The sequence below is a fragment of the Lagopus muta genome, chromosome 3, assembly GCF_023343835.1.
Source record: "Lagopus muta isolate bLagMut1 chromosome 3, bLagMut1 primary, whole genome shotgun sequence".
NCBI classification, from domain to species: domain Eukaryota; kingdom Metazoa; phylum Chordata; class Aves; order Galliformes; family Phasianidae; genus Lagopus; species Lagopus muta.
In genome coordinates, this window is record NC_064435.1 from 94558694 (window position 1) to 94570787 (window position 12094).

Below are 12094 nucleotides of genomic sequence, written 5' to 3' on the forward strand. Positions count from 1 at the left end.
TAAGGGTTGTTCAGCTTTAATCCTGGAGATAAACAATTAACAACCTGCTACTGTTTGCTGGTAAGGAGAAGCTATGATCTGCATGTGAGAGTTAATTGAGGTCCTGGTCATTGTTCAGCAAAAATGGTAAAAAGGAGGTCCAGGTCAAAGTAACTTACAGCTATTTAAAAGTTAATAGCATTTGAACTCTCAGTCATAATGTTACAACTAACCACTTTTTTTTTTTTTTTTTTTTTTTTTTTTTTAATTATTTGAAGTTGTTTGGAAGCAGGAAGAGTTAGTAATTACAATCTACAGTGACAAAATATACTTTACCCAGCAAGTACAAACACTGAAGTTTGGCATGCACACAAATATTCTCTGGGTAACTTAAAAGTACTCTCGAGGTCAGCTGAACAGTCTTAGTTTTGCCCCCCTTTTCTGTACACTTACTAGAGAATCAGCAGGTTCTTTGACTTTCAGTTGCAGACAACTGTAAGTGTAAAAAGCATGAGACTACACCAACCTGAAAATTTGGTTTAGCATGTAAGTTTTATTACATTCCAGAAGATAAGATACTGAATAAGATAAAACCTGTATGTTTCAGATTAACAAGTATAGTTAGTAAATAATTAAAACTGGGGAAAAAAAATTTACACTAACCCTTGACTCACCTTATAATGTTCAATAAATTAACATTGTCATTTTCTGCCATTATTTTCTCCATAATTAACAGGCAGCATTAGCAGAACTGTACAGGCCTCTTTAAATCACCCCATCAGTATAATTTGATACAAAGACTTTTTTGTGAAGTTTGTAGTCAGTGTAATAACTGAATCACTGCTATACTCAAAACGATAATTCAGAAGCTTTTAATGCAGGGGACAAAGGTGGCTAATAGCTTTGTCTTTGGAATTAAAGATGCTAAAGTTCATGACTGCAGAACCTCACTTGCAGACCATGCCACACTCCAAGAAAGAACAATATCCAAAGCCTGCTTATACCTTGTGAAAAGCAAAAAATAATCATTAAAAAAAAGCACCACCGAGAAACTCAGAAGCTCAAGTCACTGTACAACTTGCCACTAACTCAGTTAAGTTTTTTATGTGGCTTTGGAACACTGAACCATCATCTAGTTAAGAGAAAACAATACTGGTGGTTAGTTTCATAATCATTTTTTAACTCAGCCACTCTGCAAAATATACATTATTTTTTAAAACAAGCAGTGATGTAGCTTGGCTAGCCGTTGAAATGGGTCCCTTGCCAATGGAATTTTAGCTTGAAAAAGGAAACAAAGTTAAATCTCTCATTCATAGTCAGGAATTGTTTCTCCAGCTTACATCTAAACCTGAAAGTTTGTTTTACATAAACTATGCAAAAACCTGACAATTCATTTGGTTGTACCTCTGCTTTCCTGCTTTTTTGTCAGACTTCCAGGACTGTAACCAGCTACCAGGGCACATTATTCCACTGCCCATGTCTTGTTAATTCTTTGTCTACCAAACTCAAAGCATCACAGCACGTTTTCCTCGAGGCTAAGAAACTAGCTCCATAAAAGTGCATCAGCTTGTTAAGCCACATATTTTGGATTCCTTCAGTTAACTCAGTTAGCGGCAGTTAGCAGCCCACGTGAGGAGAAGAGCGCACTGGCGAATCGGTGGCCGCCGTTCGCCTCTGGCCCGGGTGACAGCCAATGGGAAAGCAGCGCGCAAGGGCTCTCCGGACCGTTACCTGACGGCCGTTGCGTCTCTTCGGCTGCGGACGTGTTGCGGTGGAGTGCCGTGCAGTCGAGGCTCCTGAGCCTAACGAGGCGCCATGGTGGGAGTGGGAACTCGGGTTGGGGAGAGGAAGGGAACCTGGGATGGCTTTTGCCGCGGCGGGTTTGGGGAGTCGAGAGTGACCTGTGCTGCGGCGGAGCTCGCGGAGCGCTGCCGCTTGCGGCCCTGCGGTGGCGTAAGGCCGTGTGTGGGAGTGGAGAAATTAACATGAGAACTGAGAGTTCGAGGGAGGTGATGTGTAGAAGTTGTCTGGTGGTAAATGAGACAAAACAGGTGGAAAAGCAACGAAACCGGCTTTGCAGTGCCAAGGACGACGGTTGAGGGACAAGAACGCCTACCGCATCGGCGGCGGCATTTCTTGTGGTGCCTAAAACGATTGGGGGCTGCGCGCAGCCAAGCAGAGGAGAGGCGTGTGTCCGGCGGCCAATGGCGTGCCACCGTGCCGTGAAGGGGCGCGGCTGTGCGGCGGTGTCTGCGCCTCTGCTCCCGCCCCAGACTGCGCGGGGCTGCGCGCTGGGGAACGAGAGCCTGGGGTGGTGTGAAAGCGTTGGAAGCTCATTGCCAACCCAATACAAGTGCAGATAAATGCAGAGTGAGCCTCACTGGCAAAAGGCTAGTGACAGAACCACGAGGGTGAGAATTCAAACATGTAGTTGAAGATGAGAGTTTTGATGAAGCTTTAAAGACGCTCTCTACCTCTGTGTTTTCCTAGATCAGCTAAATACACAGTAATAGTATATAATATATGTATAGTATATAATAATAAGCTAGAATAAGAGTTTCAGTCTCAGATGTAAAACAAAATTGGGGTTTTGAGTGATTTAAACGTAAGTGCCATGCTTCCTCACCCAGATGATTTAGTAGAGGAACCCAAATATGAGTGGATTGCCTGGCACTAGTTATGTGCTTATTGTAAAGGAAAACATACTTAGAGGTCTTGTGCAGAAAAGATTCTTGCAACATTACTCAGTACATTATTGTCAACAGATCAAGGAAATAGGGGGTTATTATATAAAGAAGGCTTCTAAAACCAAAGAAAGGTGAAAAAGAGACTAAACGGAATATTATACACAGGATATACGTGCTCTGTGGTAAGGAATGATGATACTGCATTCATCCTGCGTGACCACGTGGTATCTAAGATCCTCCAACATTCTCAACGTTAAATCCTAGAATCTTTACAGTTGGTCAGCTGGTCAAACTCCCCGGCAATGATTAGGGAAAAGCACAGCTAGATTAGATTGCCCAGGGCTTGATCCCACCTTGCCTTGTAAGTCTCCAGGAATGAGGCATCAACCACAACTCTAGGCAGCCTGTTCCAGTGCTTTGCCACCCTTGCTGTAAAAAACTGTTTCCTTCTATCCAACCTAAATGTGTTTTACTTTGTGACGTTCGCCTGTACCCACTGCTCAAGCCTGCTTAGGTCCCTCTGGATGGCATCCTGTTCCTCTGGTGTGTCAACTGCAGCCCACAGCTTGGTGTCATTAGCAAACTTGCTGAGGGTGCACTTGACCCCACTTTTGATGTTGCTGATGAAGGTGGTATCAAAGAGTACCAGTCCCAGCACTGATCCCTGGGGGACGCTGCTTGTCACCGATCTTCATCCGGACACTGAGCCATTGGCCACTGCTCTCTGGACTCGATTCTGCAGCCAGTTGTTCATCCATTGAACAGTCCACTCATCAAATCCATATATTTCATATATATTTTCATATATTTCCATATATTTAAGGACTGTGATTGAAGGACTCTGACACAATACCCCACAACATCCTTCTCTCCAAATTGGAAATACATGTGGCTCTTCTGTTGTCCATTGATGCAGTGACACTGCCATAAAAGGCTGCTAGGTTGGTCAAGCAGGATTTGGCCTTGGTGAAGCCGTGCTGGTTCTCCCTGCCTTCCATGTGCCTTAGCTCACAGAGGTGAGACTGATGGGTTGGTAGTTTTGAGGGTCATCATATTATCCTTCTTAGAAGTGGGTGTGCTGTTGACTTTTTCCAGTCACCAGAGACTGATTGCCAGCACTTTGCAGATGTCATGGAGAGTGGCTTGGTGACCACATCAGCTAATTCCCTAAGGACTCTGGGATGCATTTCATCGGGACTCATAAACTGGCAGATGTTCAGGTTCCTCAGGTGGTCAAAAACGTCATCTTTGCTTACAGTGGGAGGGACGTTGCTTCCCCAGTTCCCTCCTGCTAAACCAAACATTTGAGGGCTGTTTGGCGAGCAGTTATCAGAGAAGATTGAAGCAAAGCAGTTGTTAAGTACCTCAGCCTTCTCCTTGTCTGTTGTTACCAGATCGCCTGTGTCACTTACTAGGCATGGTATGCATTCCTGGACTTTCCTTTTCTGGATGAGGTACCTGTAGAAGCCTTTCTTGTTCTTCTTGGTATCCCTTGCCAAAGTTAGGCCAAGCTGAGCCTTGGCTTTCCTGACCCCCTCCCTGCACAGACTTGCAGCTTCTTTGTAGTCTTCCCATGGTACCTGTTTGCACTGCCTGTACGTTTTCTTCTTGTTCTTCCATTTGACCAGCAGGTCCTGGTTCAGCCACGCCTGTCTCTTGCCTTCCTTTCCTGACAGCGTAGATCAGCAGCAGTGAGTAGATTCATGCTAGCAGCAGACTGTTGGGTCATTTTAATTGTCACTCAAGCAGCCGAGGTAATAATGCAGCAGGGAAAGATCACTACAGTATAACCCACAGATAGCAAGTTATTTTGAGAGTGAAATCTAAGTGACGGATAGCCCCAGATCTCACGTTATCATTGTCCTTTTTTTTGTTTGCAGCGTGAATGCATATCCATCCATGTTGGTCAGGCTGGTGTTCAGATTGGCAATGCATGCTGGGAATTGTATTGTCTTGAACACGGGATCCAGCCTGATGGTCACATGCCCAGTGACAAAACTATTGGAGGCGGAGATGATTCATTTAACACTTTCTTCAGTGAGACGGGAGCTGGTAAACATGTTCCCAGAGCAGTGTTTGTGGACCTGGAGCCAACGGTAGTCGGTACGTACGCAAGATGCACATCTTCAATGTAAAACTACTCCTTTCCTTTCAGACTTTTGTGCGTTTTCAAAACACTAGGGGTTCTGAAAGGTGTATAGCTGGATGATGTTTTGACATTTTTGGTTCGTGTTATTTGAAAGAGATGAAATGATGGTCTATGGGTAATGTTTGGAAAACATTAAACTTCTTTGCAGATTTTGGATAATCTTTCCAAGTCACTGCACTACATCCACAGCTTCATTTAATTGCTATCCAGAATGCCTGTGCCTGCAGTGTCGTTCTCTTGAGTTGCCTCCATGTTCCAGGATGCAAATACTGCTTTGTGAGCATCCGATGTTTTCCCCTAAAGAAAGACACTGAAGTTGTACCAACTTCTTGCTGCGTTTGTTCATGGAAGCTGTCTGTAGGTTTTTGACATTTCCTTTTACGTAGTATGTCATCCCTAGGCACCACATGCAGAACTCAGCAGATAAATTTTATGTTGGAATATGTATTTTTTCACTTGTAGATGAAGTACGTACAGGCACATATAGGCAGTTGTTCCACCCTGAGCAGCTCATTACTGGGAAAGAAGATGCAGCTAATAATTATGCCAGAGGCCATTACACCGTTGGAAAAGAGATTGTTGATCTAGTGTTAGACAGCACGCGCAAAGTGGTAAGAATTCGTGCTGCAGATCAATCTTTAAAATAAGTAAGATACAGCTCTAGAGCTACCTGTAGTTACAATTTGTTATGACACTTGTGTTGTTTTTTTTTTCTGGGGGGGGAGGGAGTTGTTTGTTTTTAAGAATTTTATGCATAGATTATGAAAAACAAAAAACCGGGAACTTGGTCCCATGCCTCCCCCCTCTTGAGTTAAATAAAAATTCAGTCAGTAAAACTTGAAAGTTCTTGTGATGTGGAACATCATGATTTGAAGATATTTTAAGGATACCTCAGAAGTGCGTTATAAAATCTTTAGACTGTAAGCACTTGTTTGTTATTTTTAACCTGAATCGCACCATTATGTGTCATTCAAAATATTTCCAGTACCCTGAAACTCAGATTTTGGTTGGACGTTCAGTAATTTCACATGTCTTTCTAGGTTTCCATAACCTGGTGTAATGTAAGAAATTCACTTAGCATGATGTGAATCAAAGTGAAGTAGTGATTGCCTATCTGAAGTTGTAAAAATACTTTTTTTCCAAACCAAATTGATACTTGCTGCCATACAGAGTACAATAGTAGTTTAAAAGCTGCAAGCCTGCTGTAATTTCTAATAACCTTTCGCAGTGGTGCACAACTGCTCTTGCTTTTAGTAGGATAAAAAATGCATAAAGGAAAATGCTCCATTCAAATGAGAAAATACTCATATTCAGAACAAGGTGTGCTGTGGTGGTTTTAAGTAAAAGATATGCAAGAAAAAAAGTTACCTTTTAAAACAAACGATGAGGAAATAATTGCTTTTGAGTGTTTATTTTAATGTTGATGATTTTGGAAAAGGTAATAATAAATATATGTTTTTTCTCTCTTGCTTTTTTCCATCCTATTATAGGCTGATCTGTGCACTGGGCTGCAAGGTTTCCTTATCTTTCACAGTTTTGGAGGAGGCACTGGTTCAGGGTTTACATCTCTGCTCATGGAAAGGCTCTCTGTTGACTATGGCAAAAAATCTAAACTAGAATTTGCAATTTATCCAGCACCACAGGTTTCTACTGCTGTAGTGGAACCTTACAATTCAGTTTTAACTACGCATACAACACTGGAGCATTCAGACTGCGCATTCATGGTAGATAATGAAGCCGCTTATGATATATGTCGTCGCAACCTGGACATAGAACGTCCCACTTATACCAATTTAAATCGACTAATTGCGCAAATTGTTTCATCCATCACAGCTTCACTACGTTTTGATGGAGCCCTTAATGTAGATCTGACAGAATTTCAAACTAACCTTGTTCCGTACCCACGAATCCATTTCCCCTTGGTAACATATGCCCCTATCATCTCTGCTGAAAAAGCCTACCATGAGCAGTTATCCGTGGCTGAAATTACCAATGCTTGCTTTGAACCAGCCAACCAGATGGTAAAATGTGACCCACGTCATGGTAAATACATGGCCTGCTGTATGTTATACAGAGGTGATGTTGTCCCTAAAGATGTCAACGCAGCTATCGCTACTATCAAGACTAAACGTACCATTCAGTTTGTGGATTGGTGCCCAACTGGATTCAAGGTACTTTGATAACTTCTGAAGTGCTTGATCTTGGAAATAGTAGGAATTACGTGATATTTGGAGGTAGCGGTCATTGTACTGTACTGTAACGTTCCTGTTACTGAACTGCTTACATTTCAGATTATATTCTTAAATATAATTCCCTGATACTTTAACTCAGATGAAAATTCTAAAACAAGTTACAGAATAGCAGTCACGGTTTTTGTAGGAACAGGCAGTACTGAGTGTCTGAAAATAATTTACAAGCAGGTAGTACTGAAAAGCAATGCCAGGTTTTACTGCAAGTCTTCAAAAATCTCGGGAGCTTTGTACAGAAGGAATATAGGCAAGCCCCAAGCAAAGGTAGAAACACTACATGAAGTTATTGAATTCAGTGCAGTAATTTCCCAACAATGGTTTTGAGATACCTTGAAGTGGTAGACGCTATCAGTTTCCGGACATGTGGAGCCTGACTGCTATCACTAGAGCAAACCTATTTTTTTCGTTGTGATTCATTTAAACGTAGGCTCCTGTAAGTCGCCTTTTTACTAGATGAATATCAGGTTGTTCAGCTACTTCTGCTTGTTCTCAGTTGACTGGCAGTGTCACCTTCCGGACAAGAGGCCCATCCTTCCAGCTACTGTGCATGCATTCAGGACTTGCAAAGACCTAGATTCTTATGTTCTTTGTAGAGTCCAGTAAGCTCTTATGATCTTGGAAAAATAACCTCTAGGCCAATGTAGCTAACGCTGGACCAGTTTGACCAGATCCTGAATTTAGGATTTAGTGAAATATTTTGATGAAGCGCAAAATAATTTTATTTAATTGTTCACAGTTGTGGCTACTGTTGTTGTTAACAGAAATAAGTCTTCAGTGCTTCCCAGTAATTAAAGACGTTCTCACTTGTTTTCTTGAAGGTGGGCATTAACTACCAGCCTCCAACTGTGGTGCCAGGTGGCGACCTTGCAAAGGTGCAGAGAGCTGTATGTATGCTGAGTAATACCACTGCCATTGCTGAAGCATGGGCTCGTCTCGACCATAAATTCGATTTGATGTATGCCAAACGTGCCTTTGTACATTGGTACGTTGGGGAAGGAATGGAGGAAGGAGAATTTTCCGAAGCCCGGGAAGATCTGGCTGCCCTTGAAAAAGATTATGAAGAAGTTGGGATAGACTCTGTAGAAGCAGAGGCTGAAGAAGAGGATGAATACTGAAAATGCGGAAGTAATAGAAAGTGTGTTCTGTAACAGCAACAAATGAATTGCAGAATCCTGTTCGCTTGCTTGCTTGTTTTCAGATGCACTTTTAAATGTTGTACTGTTCCTTTTTTTCTTTGTTACTGTTTACACACACAGTTGCTGCGTAAGAACCGTTTGAAATTACAGTTCTTGGTAGCATCTAGTCTTGCACAACGTAAAGATTAAATTACAAACTTGTGTACGTGTCTGTAACACTGTATTTATCTATTTATCTATTTATCAATTGATCTAACTGTAGTAAGGGTAAGTGCCATTACACTTTTGGTCTGAACTAGAATATTTGCTAAAAGCACCAAACTTGCTACTTAAAAAAATAAAATTAAAAAAAAAAATGGGGAGACTCAGCAGACCAAAGGTAAAATTTTCCAACCAGCGTGCCCCCTTACACTCAGTTCCACCTTAGATAGAAGGAAAATAAAATGTCAGATGACCTGCTTTACAATAGTCATGTTTTGAATTCCTACACTGACCTATGAAATACTTATGTGTCCTTTAATGCACAACTCTGTGGACACTGTAAGCTTTGATCAGTTAATAAAAATTGGTCTTTTTTTTTTACCTGTTCTTACTGTTGGCAGAAAATACAACTTCTGTTTGCGGGCAGTTATTTTGTGGTGTGGTTTTTTTGTTTCTGGCTGGTTGGGTGGGTTGGGTTTGGTTTTTCAGAAAAGCCGTATGGTTTTCAGTGAAAAGGACTGGATGCAACTGACTGGTGTTAAGTAGCAGATGCTTCTCTTCACAGATTGTGTGTTCTTTTTTTTTTTCTAGGTGGAATGTCATTTGAGGCAACCTCTACAAAACCTGCTTTGTAGTGCTGTAATTTTACACTGTCTGATAGTAACAGTACACATCCCAAAAGCCTTCAGTTTTAGTCCAATCTAGCTACACTGTTTCAGCTAGTATTTCTGGTTAAAGTTAATAGGGATATCTCTGGATAAAGAGAAGGAGAATATATCTTCGTGCTTTTAATGTAACAGTTAACTCTCTACTAACTAGAATAGTATTCTGCAGCAGACATTTTAAAATCTCAATTAAAGCTAATGCACCAGATCTGGTTTATTTGCTGAGTATTCTGCTTTTGTAATTTAAAAAATACCAAAAAAGCATACAGTGATGTACGTGCTATTTTTACTTTACCAAAGGATGAACTTCTGTCTCATGCCTGTAACAATTTCTAAGCTTTTACATTTTACTTTCTTAACATGGAACTTCTTTGTACGCTAGTAGGAAAAAAGAAAGAGATGGATGACTTTGAATACTCGAGAAAGTATTACTGAAAGCCTGCAACTGAATTCTAAATTATACTTGCTGTTGAAAGGGATGCACATCATCACAACATCAGAAGCAGCTTCAAAACAATCTTCAGAGCAGGAAACCACAGTATTACAAAGTACAGAGCTACTGGTTCCTTGAATTCAGATAGTGCCAGCCCAAACACTGGTCCTGTTCGTAACTACAAACTGAGTCTTCTGCTGCTGTCGTCTCTCGTACAGGTACAGGAGGAGCTGAGGATTCTAGCGATAAACCAGTAACCAGTGCCGTCTAGGTCCATCTTAAGTTTAACAGTTGAGCACTTACCTGCACCTAATAAGCAAGGAAGGGCTCTCTCGTGAGTAGCCTGCCATTTGAGCACTATCGTGGCTTTCGAAAATCACACACTGAATTCTACCTCGAACAGGCTCCTTAGTTACATTGCTCAAGCCTCAGGATGGATGAAGAATCAGCATCACTGACAGCATTATTACTTCATCTTTGTATTAACTGAATCCATCCTTAGAAGCGCGCTGATTGACAGGAGGAAGGTGCTGTTAACACTGGGGATGACAGCCTTGGGGGGGGTCCTGGATCTACGGGAGCATTGGACAATCATCAACGGCATGCAGTTCAACAAAGGTAAACGCCAGCTTCTACATCTGGCTCGGAGAGACGCCGGCCAGCTTGGCAGCTGGGCAGCTGGAGAGCCGCTCAGAAACAGCACTCGCCGTCCACAGCGGCACTTCCCGCTCCCACGGCGCCGCTCCTCGCGCCGCCTGCCTCCCTTCAGCGCTCCGTTCCGGGTTTGCCTCCCGCTCGCGAAATCCGCAGCGCGAGGAGCTGGCGCCGCTTACGGCACAACACGCTGCGATGCAAGAGCACGCCTGAAAGCACCGACGCCGCAACCCGATAAGGCAACCCGTACAAAGCGGCGCGTGACGGCGCGGAGGCGTGTCCAGGGGGCGGGCGGGGCCTCCCGGGGCACGGAGCTGCGCTCGGCGTCCTGCGCCCCGCCCCCGAGGAGCGCCGCGCGCTGCGGAAGGGCGCGCGGAGGCGGAAGGTGGCGAGGCGGGGCGCCGCCGCAGGAAACCTCCGAGCGGTGCCGGTGTTCGGCGGCCATGGTGCGGCTTTACGACTTGCACCCGTTCGGGTCGCAGAGAGTAGTGCCCTGCAAGCAGGAGCCGGCGCAGTTCTGCCGCGGCCGCGACGTGCTGTTCGTGGCCAGCGCGGCGGCCAGCTGCGGGGTGGAGGTGTTCGCCGTACGCCGCGAGGGCCGCTGCGAGCCCTTGGGCTCCTTCGCCACCCTGGGCCCCGTGCTGCGCATGGCGCACAGCCGTGCAGGTCAGTGCCGGGCGGGTGGCCTCTGCGAGCGCGGAGCGCGGAGCCCGGAGCTGCTGCCTGGCCGCGGCGTCTCCTCTGAGAAGAGCGCTGCTCTTACAGTGGGCCCCCGTCGAAGTAGCGTCGGAGCTCTGGAGCCGTGTGTTTTCCTTTAACAGTACGTGAAGTACGTTTACCTAGCGAATTAATTTGCGCTCGAGATCTCTCATTGAAGAAAACCCAGTAAAGGCTGTACTCTGGAACGCTATGTGAGAGCTGAGAATTTAAGATACTTTTTGTAATGTATTTTATTGGGTTCGCAGGTAAGCAGCTCAAACGCTGTCGTGTGTTCTTTAACGACTTAACAGTCCTTCTGCTTTCCCTTAAGGAGACTATTTGGTGACGATTGAAGAGAAAAGCAAAGCAACTTTCCTAAGAGCTTATGTGAACTGGCGATGCATGTCTGCAGGCAGTTCTCGTGTTTGTGTCCGGATGGTGGGTCACAAGATGGAGGAGTCGTACACCGAAACCTTAAAAGAGCAGATGTCGATAGTGGAAATGGCACTTTCAGATCCTCCGCTGTGTATTTCATGTTGTCCTGTACATGGAGATCTTCTTGTGGGCTGCAGGAATAAGCTAGTCATGTTCTGTTTAAAATACCTGGTCATAAACCAGAATTTGACAGTATTAGACTTTGAACGCTCCTTGATTTTACACACTGATAACTTCATTCCTGCCGAAGTTGCGTTTTGCGCTAGGCACATAGCGATAACAACAGAGTTGGATGTTCTAATCCTGAAACTGGACCTGGTCCAGCATAGAGCAGACAGAGGAGAGCAATGCGCATATCAAGTTAGTACAACAGAAAAGCTGGTGGATGGAGGTAAGTACAGATATTGAACTTTTTCAGACTGAGAATCTGCTGATTACTGTCATTCATAAAGAAGGCTCAAACGTGATGTCATTCCATACTGCCTGCTTGCAATGTGTGGGAATTAACCTGACTAGCTCCCACCCAAAAATCAGATCAACAGCAGTGTATGGGAACTGCTGAGTCTCGGCCTGAACCTCTGATTAATCACCTGAGGTGAGCCATGAGTCAGCCAGAGGAGCACAGGTGAAGGCAATTCACCCCTCCTGGACCTATTTAAGAGCTGGCTACCAGAGGGGAAGGATCTCTTCTGGAGATCCCCTCTTTTGGTGTCTTCTGGTGAGCTCAACCCAAGGGTAAGCTCTTCCACTTATTCTCTTTTTGTGATCCTTGTCTGCTTTGCCTTACTCTCTTGATTATATTGCGAT

General features: G+C 44.0%; 2 protein-coding genes across 3 annotated transcripts in view; both read left to right on the forward strand.

The window, feature by feature from the left end:
• The first annotated feature begins 20 nt into the window (after positions 1 to 20).
• Positions 21 to 8252, forward strand: LOC125691282 (tubulin alpha-3 chain-like). Of its 2 annotated transcripts, none has more exons than XM_048940465.1 (5): positions 21 to 60; positions 4547 to 4769; positions 5278 to 5426; positions 6306 to 6986; positions 7883 to 8252. In XM_048940465.1, exons 2-5 carry the CDS (start codon positions 4649 to 4651, stop codon positions 8177 to 8179), a joined length of 1248 nt encoding a protein of 415 aa, XP_048796422.1. In that variant the 5' UTR covers positions 21 to 60; positions 4547 to 4648; the 3' UTR covers positions 8180 to 8252. The 2 variants fall into 2 exon arrangements, with proteins under 2 accessions (XP_048796422.1, XP_048796421.1); XM_048940464.1 differs by lacking the exon at positions 21 to 60 and adding an exon at positions 1683 to 1797.
• A 1792-nt stretch (positions 8253 to 10044) lies between these two features.
• Positions 10045 to 12094, forward strand: part of LOC125691348 (uncharacterized) — a 2384-nt gene continuing 334 nt past the window's right edge. Inside the window, exons 1-2 of the mRNA XM_048940614.1 lie at positions 10045 to 10819; positions 11184 to 12094. The exon at positions 11184 to 12094 is cut by the window's right edge and continues 334 nt beyond it. Of these exons, the coding sequence (XP_048796571.1) occupies positions 10045 to 10819; positions 11184 to 11695 (1287 nt within the window). The 3' untranslated portion in view covers positions 11696 to 12094. The remainder of the gene's footprint in view (positions 10820 to 11183) is intronic.